The sequence below is a fragment of the Eubalaena glacialis genome, chromosome 2, assembly GCF_028564815.1.
Source record: "Eubalaena glacialis isolate mEubGla1 chromosome 2, mEubGla1.1.hap2.+ XY, whole genome shotgun sequence".
Taxonomy (NCBI): Eukaryota; Metazoa; Chordata; class Mammalia; order Artiodactyla; family Balaenidae; genus Eubalaena; species Eubalaena glacialis.
In genome coordinates this window covers 72,722,453-72,742,262 of record NC_083717.1, presented here as the reverse complement: position 1 = coordinate 72,742,262, position 19,810 = coordinate 72,722,453, and the positions used below count along the sequence as shown (strand labels likewise).

General features: G+C 43.1%; 1 protein-coding gene and 1 pseudogene across 1 annotated transcript in view; both read left to right on the top strand.

Annotated features, from left to right (window-relative positions):
• Positions 1 to 3,164: 3,164 nt before the first annotated feature.
• LOC133084619 (glycine cleavage system H protein, mitochondrial-like) lies at positions 3,165 to 3,702 on the top strand (annotated as a pseudogene).
• Positions 3,703 to 12,555: 8,853 nt separating this feature from the next.
• The window catches only part of RAB8B (RAB8B, member RAS oncogene family), a 63,244-nt gene continuing 55,989 nt past the window's right edge, over positions 12,556 to 19,810 (top strand). The window contains exon 1 of the mRNA XM_061182039.1: positions 12,556 to 12,719. Within this exon, the coding sequence (XP_061038022.1) occupies positions 12,596 to 12,719 (124 nt within the window). The 5' untranslated portion in view covers positions 12,556 to 12,595. The remainder of the gene's footprint in view (positions 12,720 to 19,810) is intronic.

Below are 19,810 nucleotides of genomic sequence, written 5' to 3'. Positions count from 1 at the left end.
GCGTCTCCTCACAACTAGGGCACCTACCAGGCACCGGTGGGGGACCACAGACACCTAAGGGGACGGGAGGAACCCCCAGCGACCAGGTAGTACGTGGGGCGTGAGGGGAGTGAAGGGGGGGGAGAAGTGGAGGTGGGATGGGACTGGCGCCCCTGAGGGGCGGCTGGGGGAGGGGAAGGGATCCCACACCCAAAGGGGGAAATTGGGGGACCACTGGAAGGGCAGAGGATCAAAAGGGAGCATGGCCACACTTCCCCTGCCCACTTGGGCCCCCAGGAGCCTGCTGAGCTCTGGGGCCTGATCCTCTGCCCACTGAGGCCCCCTCCAGCTGCGGGTCCTGAGGGAGTGGGAGGGAGGGAAGGGGGAACAAAAGTAAAGGCTGGACCTCCGGGACTGGCACCCCTGAGGGGCAGCTGGGGGAGGGAAGGAATTCCTACAGCCAGCGGGACCCACCCACGGTTAGGGGCCCAGCAGCGATGGGGGAGACCCTGGGGGAGATGATGGGGGAGGGGTGCAAAGGGCCGGAAGGGAACGTGGCCAGTGCTTTCCCTGTCCACTTAGGCACCACGGGCTCCTGGGCCTAATGCTCTGCCCTCAGAGCAGATTTAAATTTTGCAAAATAACTCAAGATGGTGCTTCAGGCTAGTCTTTACCATTGAAATAGAACTGGGAGTCTTTACAACTTGTTATCTTTGCTATTGTTACTTCTCTTGCCTAAGTTTGTCCTTTTGTTCTCTTAAGATCATTATTACTGAGACCTGTTCAAGGACAAGTACTGTTGCCAGGCTCAGATAACAAAATGGCTTAGGCCAAAAATGGCTTCTCTTATGTCAAGAAAGCCATGCCTGGTTCTCTTTCTCCAGGGATCCCCTACCCTATCTGCTTACTGGACAAGATTAACTGCACAGTTCTTGAGTCATTCCTCCTACCCTGTTGAGATGGGGACAGAAGCTGATTTGTTGGGTGAATGCCACTCACTTCTTCAAAGGGACCCTCCAGATCAAGATGTCTGGAGTAGCCTCTGAGTCTGATAAGTGAGTTGAGGTGCATGGACCTGACAACTCAGACACCAAGAGGGATTCTCCTATGCCCTTGCCTGCAGGTCCCCAGCAACATAGATCTGGGAGAACCCAAAGGGGCTAGGCGAGATGTCCCTTCGTGGTCACCAAAAATTTTTACCAAAAAACTGTGTTGGCCTCTTGGTGGGGGTCAAGCCAACAGATACAACCAAGCCAAAGATCAGGAGAAGGAAGGATTTGTTACTTGCAGCAAGTAAGGAGAACACTGGGGATCTTTCCCAAAGCAGTGTCTCCCTGAACAGCAAAATTGGCAAAGTTTTTGTTGTTGTTGTTGTTTGTTTGTTTGTTTTAATATTTATTTATTTTGGCTGTATCGGGTCTTAGCTGCAGCATGCGGGATCTTTGTTGTGGCATGCAGGATCTTTCGTTGCAGCGCGCAGACTCCTCGTTGAGGCATGTGGGCTTCTCTCTAGTTGTGGCGTGCGAGTTCTAGAGCACGCAGGCTTAGTTGCCCTGCAGCATATGGGAATCTTAGTTCCCTGACCAAGGATCAAACCCACATCCCCTGCATTGGAAGGCAGATTCTTAACCACTGGACCACGAGGAAAGTCCCAAAATTGGTGACGTTTTAAGCTGAGGGTACATGCATATTCATTCATGAAGGGGCTTGAGCAGAGGAGAATTCAGCATACAATTGGGGGTTGACAGAATCCAAGCTTTAGTTGATTGAAGTCACCAGGGTCAGAAAACGTCAACAGCATCATCCCTTCGGTTCCAGTTGATCTGGTGGTTGAGTGCTCCAGGGGGGTTTAAATTCTACAAAACAGCCCAAGAAAGTGCTTCAGGCTAATCTTTACCATTGAAGCAGAACTGAGAGTCTTTACAACTGACATATTACCTTTGCTATTGTTACTTCTCTTGCCTGGTAACAGTCATTTGCTCCTGCATTCTTTTGTTCCCTTAAGATCATTAATTACTGAGACCAGTTCAAGGACAAGCATTGTGTCCAGGCTTAGATCACAAAATGGCTTAGGCCAAAAATGGCTTCTCTTATGTCAAGAGGAGCCATGCTTGGCTGTCTTTCTCCGGGGACCCCCCTACCCTATCTTCTTACAACACTAGGCATCAAAAATGAAAAGATAATGTGAAAAAGAAATTCATATTTATTTACAGAGAAAATGATTCATGCATTGATAACAAAGGAGCAATATGATTGCTTTACGGTAGCCTAGTGTAATTGATACTATTGCTTCACTGTAACTTAGCATATACCCACATGAATGGTTATACCATTTTTATGGCATACAGTATTAGTCATATTCATACTACAGTATTAGAAACATTGTTATATTTTTTTTAAAAACCACGTACCTGTGATGATAGGCATATATGCAGTTTCTCCAGTTACGAGAGAGAGACAGAGAGACAGAGAGAGGGAGGGAGAGAGAGGCATACTATATGGTCATGTAATTCTTTGAAAGCAAAGCTATAAAACAGTAAGAAAACTAACATATTAATTTCGTATTAAATATCACTCACCTCATGCTTACGTAAGGATAGGCTATCTACTTCAAGCCTTGCACAGGATGTTCTATATGTATATTTTTGGATATTTATTGAAAAAAAAATCTGCATGTAAGTGGACCCATGCAGTTCAAGCCCATGTTGTTCAAGGGTCAACTGTATAGAACACATACTATAATTTACCAACATGACTTAATCCTTCTTTGATGACTCAGAAGGCCCTCCAGGATCACACATTTCTTCAGGCTTATTATTATGTGTTTTATCTCTGGGGATGTTTAATATAGGCCAAGTGACGAAAGCAGAATTCTGTAATGACTGGAAGACAGAACTTGATGTCCACTGACTCATTCCAATTCTAAGTCTATGTGCATGTGTCTCAAAGTCAAATATAGAAGTGATCCCATTTATTACTACCTAAAAGAAACACCACATCACAGTGCAATTGTTTATGAAAATAGGTTACAAATAAGGAGTGTTAACCAGCTTCTGATTATAAACCTTAACCAGGGCAAGGAATGTATCTTAGAGATTTTTGAAAAGGTAGGCTATCATTAATTAGTACCATTAATATGTTATTACCAGGGGCCGCCCTCGCCCCCGTCGGCCGGGGTGCTCTAGATGCTGCGCAGAGACCCCCTGCGCCCCTGCGAACATGGCGCTGCTAGCGTGCGGTCTGCGGTCTGCAGCCGGCGCGCCATCTCTGCGCCCAACGTGCCCTGCTCGCCGCTGCCTTGGGTACTGCGGACGGGCGCCCTTCGGGCGCTGCGCACCGGCCCCAATCTGCTGTCGGTGCGTAAATTCACAAACATGAATGGGTAACAACAGAAAACAGTGTTGGAATAGTGCGAATCAGCAATTTTGCACAGGAAGCTTTGGGAGATGCTGTTTACTGTAGTCTGCCTGAAGTTGGGACAAAATTGAACAAACGAGGAATTTGGTGCTTTGGAAATTGTGAAAGCTGCTAGTGGACTCTATTCTCTTATCAGGAGAAGTAACTAAAATTAATGAAGCTCTAGCAGAAAATCCAGGACTTGTCAACAGATCTTGTTATGAAGATGGTTGGCTGATCAAGATGACACTCAGTACCCCTTCAGAACTAGATGAACTAATGAGTGAAGGAGCATATGAGAAATACATAAAATCTATTGAGGAATGAAAATGGAACCTCTAAATATACTAGTTTGAAACAAACAAAAAATATGTTATTACCATTATTTTATTAAAGCCTAATCATCAGATTATAATCTACTAATTAATGCAAACGTATTTATCATTATGTGCCTGATATATGCCAAGCCCTGTGTTAGTCATTAGGGATACAATGTAATATAATTCATGCCCTCAAGAAATTTAAGTAATTCACCTTTAAAACCATTTTATTGTACAGATCATTTTACAGAACTTTAGATGTCACTGTAAGAAATTAGCCTGGGCGTGATGGGACTGTCTAACACATCCTATAACTCACTCAAAATATAGAATAATAGAAAAGAAAGAATGTGAATGTTAGCTTAATTACTTAACATTTGCCTTTTTTTCTGGAAAACACAGCATCCAGAATGTTCCTTTAAGGATCTAGTCTTTTGCACTTTCAGAATTCTGGGTGAATTCGCTTCTGCACATAAAATGATTTTCATTTCAGTTAGTACAATATCTGCCAGTCCCCCAGGACTTGAGGGTAAAGCCCCAGGCGGGAAGGGAACAGCCATCACATTGCCCCCACCCCTTGGCTGGCCTTTCTGTGGGTGTGATGGTGACAGAGGCAGCATGAGGGAGCCCTGCCCTGGGAGTCAGGAGAAACCAGGAGGCAGAGACAGGTGCTCTCAGTCCAGTGTGTCAGGCACTCTGCTAACGGATGCTGCCTTGCTTTTGGACAGCTTCTTGTAAACATGCTGATTCTCATCGTGACAGGAGGACTTTACAACTTAGATGTTCATGTCTAAAACTAAGGGTTTAGGTTACATCAGAGTTTCCCAAATGATATTCCGCAAAACACAGGTCCCATAAGACATTTCTTCAGAAAGCAGCCTGGGGCAGCAGTGTAGGAAAAGCTGCCCACCACACCCAGTGGTGGAGAGTCACAAGGCATAGCAGCATATGAAGGATTCTGAGAAGCTGTACCTTCAAAACACTTTGATAGCAGCATTTCTCAAACGAGTTTGACCATGAAACCCTCTCTTCTAGTTTCACCTACTAACATCTGCTGATTCACTTAGTATTCTGAGGTACAAACTTTGGAAACATTAGAATAAACGATCTCTTAAACGCATTGATTTTATAGCATCTTAAAGCAGAAAATAGTCTTAGAAATCAGAGGGCCATGAGGTTAAGATCTCATTGCTAGTCAATTGGCCCTTTCAGTTGCCAATTTTTCACATTCTATGTGCTAACAATCGCAGTGAATGAAATTTTACTGTGAGGAAGTTTAGAAAAAGCGTCAGTAATTGAAATCTGCAGACAATCTTAAAGCTCCAGGGTTTCCACTTTTAGTAAAACTCTGTTGTTTGAAGTTACTCCTGATGAAGCAAAACTAATGGTATGTGTCCATAGGCTGGTGGAGATGCTACTGAACAGAGAATTATCCACAATTCAAGAAGCTAATGAGAATGGGGGAAGGAGAAACAAATGGCACTGAGTCCAAAGCCAAGGTAATTAGCTCCTGGGTGACTAAGAGTAAATTACCTTTTTTTTGATACTGAGCTCAAGGAGATCCTTGGCTTTTTTTTTTTCTAAGTACTGAGTCATATATTCCTTTGGTATCAGAACTAAGAAAAGAGAACCGATGCTTGCTACACTGACCTCAATATCCTGTGCTCTGGATAGTGTCTCCTTAATGCCAACTCAAAAAACCCTCACACATCACTTCACAATGGTCTTTGCCTCTACTTAAAAGGACAAAGATAATTTTAGGTTTCAATTTCTTTTCATGCCATTTGCTTGAAAAGAATTCTTTAAGTTGGTGGCTAAGTAAACAACAGTATTCTCCTAGCAGTGAATTGGCTGTCCCACAATCCCAACTGTAGTATAGCCTAACCCCAAAGTAATTAAAGAACCAAGTGATTTGCATTCTTTTTCTATAAAACTACTCTTGAGTAGCAGATGGCAAACACAAATGATTTGCTCTAGAGACATATGGAAACCTCTCTGTTTCGTAAAAGCCTCAATGAATATTAAACGCCGAGTGATATCACTCACTGCAGAAATAAAATGTTGTGATAATCCCCCAAACAGGCCTAATTAGGCCATACAGCTACTTGAGTTTCAGAAAGTAATAGGAGGGAAATTACTATGTGATTGGGATTTCATTAACAGTTCTTCTTAATCTGAATATTCATCCTGGCCCCAAAGAATTACCTATTCAGCCTTATTTCTTCAGCATGCTATTAGATTGTACCATAATTTATAATTGTAAATCTTAAAAATGAGTAATCAAAGAGATCTGCTTGATTTCATGTTAACTCTTCAGTTCTGCCTGAACAGCAAGAGCAAAAATTTCAAGAGAGATAGGGTGTTTTATCACAGGTTTGGGAGCATTCAACGTGCTCCCTGATAAACTCCGTTTTATAAGCCCTTTTGCTGCTGTTACATTGGTGGTGGGGACGAAATCTATGTTTAAGGTTATTCGGGAAATGATTATCCATATTAAGTAGGAATTGGAGGCAGGAATCTGATTGAATATGGCTCAAAATACAAAGGAGAATTTCATTTTTCTCTTCATCCTGTAGATTGGCAATCCAATAAGTTGTTGGCAACCCAGTAACTTGTTCTCGTCACAGGAAGGACTGAAACTTTGCACTCCTTGGAAAGAGAGAAGTACTGATAACTGAGTCATAGGGTGAACTGACTGCTTTTTAAAATAAGGAACTAGGTGTCTTGGGCTCCTTTCCAGCCCCACACTCTGCCTGGCCTCCTAGGCCTGTTGATGAATCTCCTCAATTCACTAGGGTGTTTAGTTGGCCTTGGAGACCAAAGTCTGTAAGACCAGAACCCCTAAGGCAGATCTCAGGACATCTGTTAGGAGCTTGGGTTCAAGAGCCAAAGAATTTTATAGACAGAAATGGATTCTCTAGTCCAGCCTCCTTCATTTTACAAATGAGGAAACTGAGGCACAGAAGGGTTGTTGTCCTTCTTTTAGGTCACAGAGCTAGTTAGGGGCAGAGCTAGGAACGGAACCCAGGTCACCTGATGCTTTGTCCAATCTTCCTTCCATTACAAAATCCCGGGACAGGCTTGTCAGGGCCTGATAGAGAATTTAGAAAGTTCAAGGCTATCAAAGTGTTTAACCTTAGCTGGTTGCTGAAGTGGGGTAGAAAAGGGACCAGGTGTCTAAGTGCCTGTGTTAATTCTAGCTTTGGAGCACCCATCCCCTCCTCAAGGAAACAGTATTTCTCTCTTGCCTCTTCTTTCCAGTTCAACATCAATCCATCTGTTTAAGAGAAAGACAAGTCAGAATTTTCCTGGATTCAGCCCCATGACCTCTCCAGAAATTCCAACATAACTGAACATGATATGAATATCTATATGCATTTGACACTGAAACAGGTAGTAGTTTTCAATGGTTGCTTCTACAGCCTTGTTGCCTCCTGTCTTCTCTATTTCTAACAGGACCCTGTGATTTAGGGTGAGTTTGACCCCATATTCAGCTTGAATGACTTAAGCCAGTTGGCATACGCCATTCTCTTGGACCCTAGGATTTGTTCACGGAAGGGCAGTCAGGGCCCATGGAACTGAATTCTAGGGTATTAATTTGAACTCCTGAGAAAGGATTCTTTACATTCTGCTCTCTTTGAATCTAGGTGTCCCAGGAGTTTCAGCAAGACATTTTGCAACCACATGAGGCTGGTCTGTTGAAATCAGTGTTTCTTTGAGGAAGCATTGCTAAGAAACCAAGAGAGAGAAACCAGGTCCTGGGCATGTCATTTGAGCTGCTGGATCACTCACCTGTCGCTAGTTCTAGATCTGATTATTTTAGTATATGATTAAGTAAATATTTTTATTATTTAAACCATTTATTATTCTATTTTTTACGGCCACACGTATCTCAATACCTCTTATGATGCTGATTGTGAGTTTCATAACATCTTGACTTTGCCATTGGATCAAAGTCCATTTTAAAGTTGGTTCCAAAAGGCTTTCTTTAATCACTCATTCTAACAAGAAACTCTACCCAAAACACATAGTACTTACTGTGTATGTGCCTTATTTGACACAAAATCCTACATAGCAATGCCCAGGCTAATGAAAGGAATGAATTTCACTAACATATTTTATTGTCAAAAACTTTATTATTAGAGAAAGAAATAATACAAGTGTATTAGAATAGATTCCTTCCAATCCACCCTATAGTAGAGTAAATTTCATGTAGCCATTTTTTGGTATTATCATGTCATTTTTATTTAATTTTTACATTCAGTGGAGATATGCAAAATATTTAACAATCAGTTTGGCATAAGCACTTGACCAATCAGATTGGAGGTCTGACCAATCCGAATTAAAAGCCAATCAATCAGAACAGACACCTGACCCATCAGAATAGATGAAGTGTGTGTCTGCCAGATATCTGCCTCCCATTTATCACTGAACTTTTCGTTTGTGGGATCTCCCCTTAATTACCTGGGAAGCAAACTGAGGGCAGGGACCACATGATAGATACATTTGTATCCTCCAGGTAGGCCTTGCTGAGCTGGTTTCACAGGGTGAGCTTGTTTGAGTAGACATTATTCAACCAGTGATTGCTCAGGAAACATCAGTGGGTGGAAAGAGTACAGTGTGTCCCTCTCTGATGAAGAAAATTGTAGAATTATCCCACTGGATTATCACTAAATAAATAGCATGGTTTGGGATGACAGAGAGTTGATAAGAGAAATTGGTATTTTTGAGGCGTTATCATTCAATATGATCTTGACAAGCTAGAGAAATAATATATAATCACACTGATTTTTTAAACACAACAATAAATAGTATACTTACAAAATGAATAACATATAAATACAAGGTAAAGTACAACCAGAAAGGTATTGGTGAGGCTAAAAATACCTAGGTCTTAGAGCAAATAATAAACTGAAGGTGTCCCCGATGTTTTATAAATACCTAGACTGGGGACTTCCCTGGTGGTCCAGTGGTTAAGACTCCGCGCTTCCATTGCAGGGGGCACAGGTTCTATCCCTGGTCAGGGAACTAAGATCCCGCATGCCATGCAGTGTGGCAAAAAAAAAAAAAACAACCTAGACTTCTGGCATGATAGTCAGATGTTCATTCATTCATTCAACAACTTAACTGAGTACCTACTATGTATAAGGCATCATTCTAGGCATGCTGGCGACACAGTGAGAAATCAGCAATGTCCCTTTCCTCAAAAGGCTCAAGTTTTAAGGGAGAAGACAGAGAAGTACACAGACTTTAGATAACAGAGAGAGAACTTATTCGATAACTGAGTCATCTGTCATTGAAAATAATCACCATGAAGGACATCTCTGTAGCCCACCGGGACAGCTGTGCTCAACAGATGGCAGAGGACCAGAACCCAAGGGTGGTTGGACAGAAGCATCAGCACTGATGGGTACAGACTGACAACCAGAGGTTGCTTTGTCCCTCATTTTTCAGGACCATGTAAGCACCTGGATTCTTGTAGGATACAGTTAAGGGAAGGAAAAGTCCCAGTAATGTTTGGTACCAGTTTTGCCAGCCCTTGATGAGTAGGGGTCTCAGCCAAGTTTAATTTCACTTAAGCAATTAAGAAAGGTGACATTTCTCGCATTCAAGTGTCATGGAGCAATTTAAACCAGTTAAGGAATGCTTGAATTAATTTGAAAATTTGCCTAGAGAACACACAGACCCTCAAGAATGTGTTTGTAGATTCTTGGGGGTTAAAGACCCCCAGGATGAATAAACTACTGTAAGAAGTGAATAATGGCTCTTGGAATTGTGCAACACGGCAGTCCTGCTTGCTACCATGAGGAAAGCCAGACTGAGGACAAAGTAACCATATAGAGGAGGGCAGCAACAAGAGAATACAGGAAAATGAACTACATTCTGATCAACCAGCCTGAAGCTCACGAAGACCTCACATCAGCGAGACCTCCTTTCATCATCATCACCCCACCTTCCTAGAAAATTCACGGGTAAGAACTCAGTTTGACCTAGCCTGGCCATATGCCCACCTCTGTGGCTGAAGGAATAAAGTACCATGATTCACAGCCACCAGAGGGGGAGGAGCGGCTGCCCAAAAGCAGGAGGAAAAGAGTACTGGCCTGACAAAAACCACAGAGGGTAAACTCCTTGGACAGCTAGATTCCTGTTAAGTCAAGCTGCCATGTACATGTTAAACTTATCAAAGGCTTCAATAAACATTTACAGAATCAAATTGAAAGTGCTGGTCTGCCTAGTATCTGCAGTGACATAGCATTTTAAGGGTGGGTTTGGGCAACTGGCAAAAAAGTATTGATGTGGTTTTCTCAGAACATAGTAATGTGCCACTTGTAGAAAGAAAAGAAAGTGGCAACCAGCAACCTGTTATCTGTGGGACCCTTAGGTCTACAAATACATTTATTGTCCAGTCTTTTGAGCAAAGTGCCTTGATTCAATAGTAGTTACTACCACCCAAATCTGATCTCTAAGTAACATGTTGTTATACAAAATATGAAAATTCAAAATTCACAAAAGGAAAAAAATTGGATTCTTCTTGAAGTAGTGTCAGTATATCAAAATGCTTGAATGGTTCAACAGTGGTATACAGACTTATCAGCTAGAAAGTCCCAAATGTTATACACACTTGCTAATAGAGAAAAGCCAGGGAAGTGAAAACAAGACAAAAAAATTTTTAATTCCCATCAATTAACAAAATTCCCCTAAGGAAACTTAGGGACTTTAAAATTCCTAACCCTAGCTTCTCTTATGAACTTAAGTTCTTTGCCACATCAGTGTGTTCTTATTCATACAGAGAGAGAATGCCAATAGTTGCATGCAGGTAGTGGAACTAAAAGTTATTTTAATCAGTACACGTTTTACAGAAGAAAGAGGATTCCAGTGGTCTTTGAAGACTTTTTTCACTTCTTTTCCAAATGAAGAGGAAGGTGCTGTCCACATTTGTTCAGCCCTGGCTGAGGCCAAGTTCACAGACTTGCCCAAGAACTGGCTGGGACAAGGAGGCTCAGCCTGTGCCAGAGGACAGAATCCCTCCTCATTAGGGGATAGAAACTGTGACTTTGACCTTCTTAGAGATCTGTTCCCATCAAGTGGACTCTAGAAATTAGACATTAGATTAGCAGCAACCCTCTGGGTACTGTATGATTAAGAAGTGTGAGTTAATGACACATTTTATCTTTTTTCTTTTTTTTCACATAGAAGGTGAAAGCAGCTACTAGGCCCAACTGAATTTTCTCGTCTTTCTTGTCTCGCAACAAGACGAAGAATGGAATATCACTGGCATTGCACATAAAGTCACAAGGCACACAAGATGTGTTTTAGAAAAGCCTGCTGTCTTGTTCAACTGACTGTCCAAGTTTTCTCCTTAGTCTACTAATGGTTGAGTCCACTGGTTCCCTTAATAACCTACTCTAACCTTCCAAAAGGTGTTTCCTTAGACCTAAGAACCATAGACTGTGGTTCTCGTATATTTTGGCCTCAGGAACCCTTTATCCTCTAAAAAATTATTGAGGACTCTAAAAAGCTTTTGTTGGTATTTGACATGTTAGAAATTAGAAGGGAGAAGAGATGAGAGACAGAGAGGCCTGAATGGATAGAGCTTCTGGTCCCAGACCTCCTTAGCTATTCGCTTGCCCTTCTGCTTTACCTGAGCCATTAAATCCCCCTTTCATGAGAGCGTGATCTGGTTGGGTTTCTGCCCCTAGCGACTGAAAGAGGCCTGAATCATACATCCACAAAACAGAGAATAGTCTAAGACAAGAAATAAAGGATTAAATTGAGTATAACAGAATGCTGCTTTCCCCCCATTTGTTATCCATAAAAGTGAGAGCCTACAGAGGGTTGAAGAAGGTAACCATCACCACTAACATTTCTACATTGCCTTAAGGATTTCAAAGTGCTTTCACATTCAGTATTTCACTTAACTTTTCCTACAACCCTATGAAACAGCTTGTTTTATACCCATTTTACAGATGAGAAAACTGAGGTGCAGAAAGCCTCTGTGCTGTTAAGCAGCTGAGCCAAGACAAAATCCAAATCTTATCCTCCAGATTCCCACGGTCATAGTTCCTGCCTCGCATGAATGCTTGCAGTTTTATAGGGCACAGGCCTGCAGCACAAGCCTTGAAAATTTCAATTCCCAGATTTTTTGTCCATTTTCCTGCGGGAGGAGGTAAGCGGTCTGCATAGCAGATCCTCTAAAATACCCACTGTATTTCGCTCTGCTCTGGAGGCGTGAAGAAGAGAACAGGAGTGGGGTTCAAGTGAGAACCGCAATCATTCTTTTCGAGCTCCGTAACTGACGGACTGCGGGAGGGGGCTCAGACGTGGTGCTGGGCAGCAGCTGGAGGAGAAGCCAGATAAGGCACTCTGCAGATGATCCACAGCCTGCGCCAGGGCAGCGGGAAGGAAAGAAAGCATCTCAGCTGCGGGTCGCGGTGGAAGAGATGCGGGATCGGCTGGACACAGATTCCGAGGTCCTGGATTTGAAAGGCACCAGCACACAAAGAAACGACGAAGTTAAGTTCCGGTGGTAGGACACGCAGAGTTGGAAACCGGCCCTCCCTGCCTACCTCGAGTGGAAACGCCTAATCCCCGATCACCCAGCCCAGAGCGGCTCTTCTTTTATCCTTTGGGGCCGCGGGGACAGGCCGCCCCGGGCACGCCCGAAGCTCCTCAAAGGAACTACAAGCCCCACCAAACACTGTGGCGCGGGCGGTGATGACGAAGCCTCCGCGGATTGGCCATGCGGGGCGGGGTGCGCAGGCCTTCTCCGAGGAAAGGGGCGGGGCGCAGGGCGGGGCGAGCGGCGGCGGCTCAGCGGGCACGCCCCCTCGCCCGCGGCCCCCTCCCTGCCTGTCTCCGCCGCTCCTCTCGCTCCGCGGTCAGAGGGCCGGAGCGAGAAGATGGCGAAGATGTATGATTATCTGTTCAAGCTGCTGCTGATCGGCGACTCGGGGGTGGGCAAGACCTGCCTCCTATTCCGCTTTTCCGAGGACGCCTTCAACACCACCTTCATCTCCACCATCGGTGAGGGAGGGGCCGCGGCCGGGGACGGGGAGTGAGAAATGGGGAGCGGGTGCGAGGGGGCCGGGAGAGAGCGGTGGGAGGGCTTGGGAGCCCCAGGGAAGGGACCCCGGGGACAGCAGGGCTGCGAGGACAGTGGGAGAGGGTGAAGGCATGAGGGAGGGGGGGCCGGTGGGGACGTGAGGCTGGGGGGGCGGGCGGTTTAAAGGAGGAACTTGGGGGCAAAGGAAGGGGAGGAGGAACCAGAAGAACAAGGACTAGGGGTGTTGAGAGAAATGAGAGGGTTGGGGGTGTGACAGGGAGGGGTCTTAGAGGGACAGAGTGGGGGGGACACAGGAAATCTCATGGAGAGAGAGAAGGGAATAGTGGGTGTGAAATGGATTAAAAGACAGGAAAGAGAAAGGAAATGTGAAGGGGGAAATGAAGGGTTGGGGGAATGGGAATGGGAGGTCCGTGAAGTAAAGGACAGAGGACACAAGGGACAAGAGAGGTGAGAACCCGGGAATCCGGAAGGAGTTCGGAGGAATGAGTGATCAGGAGGTAAGGGATGAGGGGCACTGGCTACAAGAAGTCTGGTCATAGATATCATGGGAGGGGGCAGAAGAAAATTGCAGGTAGAAGATGAGTTCAGGGGGCCAGAGGATGGAATGAGGATATTTGGTGGAGAAAGTAAAGGAGAGCTGGCTGTGAAATAGAAAGGAAAAAGGGAAGCAGAATATACAGTAGAGAGGTTGAGCAGAGAAGAGAGAAGATGGGAAAGGGAGAGGAAATGGAAAGTAGGACTTTCTCCAGTAACTGGGAGCACTGGTTACCATTTTCTCTCTCTTTACTCCCTTTGGATCAAGTGCAGGAGAAAGAGCAAAAAGTGACTGATAATGAGATACTGTCTATGGAGCATTAAATTGTTCTGTGAGTGTTAAGGGGTGTTAAGAGGATGGGTGACTTTGGGAATGGTGTGGTCAGGAAAATGTGGTTCATTCCTTTACTATCTCCTGTGCCACAGCACTTCTCAATTTTTAAAGTTCTTAGCCTTGAAGGTTTAATAATTCTCAGCTGGGGAATTGATCTTACATTCTGCCTGCCTCCCTGTATATTTTCCTTTGGTTTTAATTATTACTTGCTAAATGAATCACAACATGCAATATACCCCTCAGTTACTTTCAATTGATTCTGATTTTTCTGGTCTTGGCTGGGAGCTGTCCTTCCTACTTTTGGAAGACTCTGGTCAGGTAACAAGATCTCTAACTTAACGTAAACCTGAAGAAGAGCAAATCAGAGCTGGTTTTAAGCTGCCTGTACAAGTGACCTTAACATCATTTCCCTTGTTAAATAGCTGCGGTTAATTAAGTACCTTAAGAATCTTAGCTCTTGGTTGTCTGGATAATGTCATGGCTTCTCATAGCGGCTCACTTAAGCATCTTTCAAATGGTTCTTACAGCATATTTCGCCAAGAATTGCTGGGATTATTAGGGGGCTAGTGCTATGGTAATGAGTTATGTTTTAAGGATAATTTATCATTTATAAAAGAAGAATATTGGGGTATAGAGCACTCTTCAGCCAAGCACTAGGAAGGGCTATGGTTTGTTTGTTCTGGCGTCTTTCATATGGATTGAGTGGTCTGAAACCTCCCGGGTGTTATGATGTCTGGGCTTAGGGAAGTTTGAGTTGCAAGTTCTTGGCAGTCATTCTTGAGTGGGACTTTTTCTCTTCGGAGGAAGCAGATTTTAAATGTCATGTCTCAAGTATATTCCTAAGAGATTTGATGGGAGCTGTTGCAGCAACCAAAAGGCGTTAATTTTTGATGCTGGTACTCATTTCAAAACCCCATAACCCTTTTTCATTGTTGAATGCACACTGCAGTCCAGATGGTAAAGGACGGTTTCTAACAAGTCGAGTGGGTCGCCTTTTGTCCGTTCTACGAGTGACCCTCCCAGAAGTATTCCCCTGCATCGAAAGTGACTGAATCTCACTGATGCTGTTTCCATTAAGCTCCTTAAATGACTTTTGCTTGTTTGTAAAAGTTGTATTAGTTTCCTCTTTTTTGGTCTTAATTTTTGTCCCACCTTTTCTGTGAGGGTGCCTGCTTCCTTTTACAATAGTAGCTTTGAAAAGTTACCTTTCATTCTGAAGGAGTACAATCTTTCTTCCGTGGATTTTTAAATTTTTTTTTTTAATGATTGAAATTTGGTTTTGTGGAGGGTTGCAGTTATTAAGGCAGGAAAACAAGTGTCCTGAAAGAGCTTAGAACTGGAGGTAGACGTTAAATGCGGTGAATCTCATGTGTGATGCTCGCCTTTGTATTTTCCGTAGGGTGGATGTGGTAAAGAGAGGCTCTGAGCTGTGTCTTCAGTTGACATGGAGGAGGGGAAATCCCATGCCTCTTATTTAGCCCCAGAGCTCTGACAGGAAGTGGTGGCCCACTGCCTTCAAACAGCACAAAAACTGTACATACCTGCAACCTAATGCTTTGGAGTTGAAATTAAGCTAGGAAAATAAGGTGAATGTTAACATCATTCTAGTGAAAAGTTCCACACACACTGATCACAAACATAGGCTTGGAGTGTCCACATCTCTGGCAGCAATATCTACCCCCTCCAACCGTCACCCCTTTTTCCAGGTGATCTGAGGTTGCTGAGGGGAGAGTTGGTGGTCCATCTCCTCCCAGTCATAATTATTTCTTGAAGCACCTCAGTGTGGAAGTTTCCAGGGCTTTTCTGACTGCTACATCATTGCTGACAAAACTTGATAAGGTCTGCGTCCCAGGAATTGTCCATTCCTTAATGGGCATTTCTTAATACATGGGGTTTGTGTGTGTGTGTGTGTGTGTTCTGGGAGATATGTATGGATGCCTGTTTCTTCCCATGGAGATACATTTACAGTCTTAATTTTGCTTTGTTAAAATTTAAGTAGTTTTAAAAAAGGACATCTGCCACCTCTAGACACTGTTTTGATAGGGGTTCTGCATTCATGAAAGGAAGGAGACAATTAGTCATTTTGATTACAGAAACAGTTGTCTCACAGATGCTTTCTTCTTTCATGTATCTGAGGTTCTGGTATCTTCTCTGATGTCCCAGCTCCCCTCATTTCCTTTCTGCTCTTGGGGGTGGTAGAGGGTACAGTTTTTCAACTGACTTGTTGGGACTCTTTTCGTATATCAGTCAGATAATATTTAACTTTTGAGTAGGGATGTTTTATCCATTTGAAGTTGTAGGCCCAGTGTCTAGGACCAACAACCAACTAGCATTTCAGTTCAAACGTTTAAGAACTGAAAAAAAAAATTTTGATTGACTCCCCAAGCCCCTTACATGATCATTAATAACGATTAATTAAATGTATGTAAAATGTAGCATTAAGACAACTAGGAAACGGTAATACAGTAGCTCTGAATTATATTTCCTATGGGATGTGGGTACATTTTAATATTGATGCGAGGGTCGTATCGACGTCTTGGAATGGCCTGTACCGAACAAGGTGCTGGGAGAACAGAAAGAGAAAACCCAGCCCTGTCCTCTAACAGGACAGTCTAAGCTTCCTCCCTTAACTGTCTCTCCCCTGCCCTGCCCCCTTCTTCCTGTTAGGGTATTTCCTGAGTGGTTTTATTATTTAGTATAGTCATAGTTTGACAGCAGAGTCTTAGAAATTATCTACCTTATGCCCATGGCCCAGTTTTATAAGTAAGAAAACTGAGCTTAGGTTGATACTGTCAAGATCACACAGCTGGTTGTAGAAGAGCCTCTAGTGAAACCCCAGATTCAAGTCTGGATCACTTTTCACAACTGAGCTGCTGCTACTTCTGATCAGTATGATCACCACCATAGATTCAAGTCACCATCTTTTCCAGGGAGGAATTCGATTTTGCACGTTTGCTTTTATGTGAGGAAAGTTAAGGTGTTCCCATTTGGATTAGCTGTATCACTTCAGGGAAACAGTAAATGCTAATACAACTCAGAGTCCTTTAGGAGTTTATATGGGCTAACTCAGCATGTTCTAACTGTCCTTTGCCCTTTCTATGTCTGTAGTTTCACGTTAGGAGATCAAAGTGTATCCTGCCATGAAAATTCCTTCCATGTGCAAAATAACTAATGATGTCATATTAATGTGTGCTGATAATCGTTGCAGCCTAGTGCCTAACATTTTATTCCCTAACATTTTTTTCTTGGATTGACTTACTTTCGTTTAGGGGTTGGCAAACTATGGCCCACAGGCCAAATGTGGCCTGCGGCCTGCAGCCTGTTTTTGTGCAGTCCACAAGCGAAGAATGGTTTTTACATTTTTAAAGGGTTATTAAAAAGTAACACAAAACAAAGAATATACAACAGACACCATATGGGTCCCACAAAGCTTAAAAATATTTACTAACTGTTCCTTACAGAAAGAGTTTGCTGACCCCAGCTTAAAATTAAAAACTGTTTTTGGTTGGTAGCAATTCAAAGTTTTTATCAAGACTGATTGACTGAAAAACAAACTTTGTCATATTTACATTTTTATCCAAGATGATATCAACATTTGGCTGAGCATAATCCAGATATGTAGTGCAAGTCGATTTTAATTTTCATAGTTGTTTTCCGTGGTTTCAACCTCTCAAACAAAAATATGTAAGGGACAGGCAACTTCAAATTGAACATTTTGTACATAAAGCCTTATTTTAATGTCACTGTCTTTTTTTTTTCCTCTTGTGAGTATCAGTACTTTATTTTGGCGTGAAGACGGGAAGCTGGAAAATACACTGTATTTAAAATTTTCTTGCTTCCCCTACATTGTGGAAACCCCCTCCCCCCAGAGCTAATCTGTTCAAACTCAAATACTTAAAAATTACAGCAGCAAAACAAAAGCACAGAAAAAAGAAAACCGGGTGGAGAAGGTAGCCAGGCCAGTAGTGTCATTTGGTGTGGACGACTGAGGTGCTGAACAGGAGCTTCTGTTTGTTTTTTCTTTTCTTCCTCCTTTCTCTTCAGAGAGGGGATCTGAAGTAGCTGGCGTGTCCAGTTTCGTGAAGGCTGCTTCAATAGCTTGGCTGAAGGAATTCTGGAAACTGGGCACAGGAACACCGTCTGCGTTATCACTCTCCCCATCGGTGTCCACAGGGGCAGGAGGACCTGAACTGTTTTCATCTTTCTTTGGAGCAGTTTTGGGCCACACATCTGCTTTTGCTTTTCCAATTCTCAGCATCTGGGCAAAGGAAGGGAAGCGAGAGTCTTCCTCCAGACTCCCAACGCAGAATGAAGAACTGCCCTGACTGGCGGTGGGTGACAGAGGGGTCAGCAGAAAGTCTGCTTGGGAACCTGGACTTCTGCTAAGAGGAGAAAGGGAGAGAGCCCCATGGCCCTTTCTTTCAAAGCTGTCGATAGACTTCCCATCTAGGTGATAGCTTTGAAAAGAACACTGTTTCAGGATTTTAATGCTTGCTCATAAAGGGTTAAACTCATCTCCTCAGTTAGTGTTCTAGCGAATGCAAAAAGCCATTCAACAAATCAAAGATGGGAGTGGGAAACTGAGTCTTGGAGACAGACCTGGCTGTGTCTTAAGAATAAGCGTACTTTCACAAAGAGCTTCACCAGCTGTTCCGCATGGCAGCAAACCAGGGAGGAGGTTCTCTTGGCAACAGCACCAAGATTGTTTGGATCCTCTAAGAAAAGCTGGAGGGAGATAGGTTTGGATATTGTCGTAGAGGAAAATGTCTGGTCTTTGAAGACAAGGAATAATTTAGCAGTTGATATCTTAGTGGAATCTGATAACTGAATCTAGAAGGAACCATGGAACCAGAAGTGGGAGACCAGGGAGCTGCCGGCATGGCCTGAGGCTGGCTGTAGGTCAGATCTGCCTGTCTGCACACAGGACCATTCTGGAGACCCGCTCTCTGGTGTGTGTTAGAATGAGTACATGGGAAAATTCTGCAGGATGAGAAGAGGGTGGGAGTGGGGAATGGGGAAGTAGCTGTTAGATGGTGAGTAATATCGTGGAACATAACATAATATGGATCTTCTGAAATTTAAGTAGCCAATGTAGCGGCTTGGTTCATGTTCGCTGTTAGGGAGATTGCGTGGTCAATTAAGAGCAATAGGTCTGGGGTCAGATCAGGGTTCACGTCCTGACATCTGCCGTTCCTACATTTCTGGCCTTTAGTGAGTCAGTCGTCCTTCTAGGGCCTTAGTTCCTTTATCTGTACTAGAGTATACTAATACTATACCAACTTTTCAGGGTTGATGTGAGTTCCCTAGGGCAGGAGTCAAATCTTATTCACCTTTTAAGTCTCCAAGGCCTCTATTAAATGACTAATCAATTGGATGAATGAATTATGAAAGCACTATATGAGCTATAAAGCATTGCTTAAATTTTAGTTATTATCTTTCATAATATTCTAGATAATTAGACAATGTCTGAGGCAAGATTAAAAGTGCTTAATTTGAATTCTTAATACAAGAATGGTATTTCCCCCACTATAAAATGCTGTCTTTCTATAATCAGTTTTAAAGGGATATTTTAGACTCTGAAAGATATTTCACTTGTCTTTCAGTCTCCATAATAAGCTGTTTAACACCCTGCTTCCAACCCCCCACTAACATAAATACCAAATAGAAAATGAGTGAAATCACTGGGTTTGCTTTAGAAGAGCCATTTCAGCTTTGTCTTTGCCCGTTAGCTTCAAACAATGCAACAGATGCCTATTAACAGTTTCATGCCTGGTTTTAATTAGCAGATGGAGCTATGTTTGTGTCTGTGTTCTGCCCAGCACTGTTTGAGTGACAGGGTAGTGAGTGGTTTGGAATTGGGCTGGGTGTTTGGGTTTAATAAAGCCAAATTCTATTTTTAAAAAGATGGATATAAACATTTATTATATAGAACCGCTTGTGTATCTCAGTGGAACAGCATAGTGTCTAGAGTAAAACTAATGTTTGCAGTTATGTTTTCTGCTCTTATTATCCTTTAGAAATTACATAATATGGAAAAATACCTTTTTATGGCTTAAATGAAGGTTTTTGGGTAGTCTTGAAACTCATGTAGTGGCTTTCTCTGAAGATCTGTTTCAGTATTTTGGTATAGTGGGTTGAGGACTATGCAAAGCTGGGACGAAATGGGCTTCAGCATGAATGTCG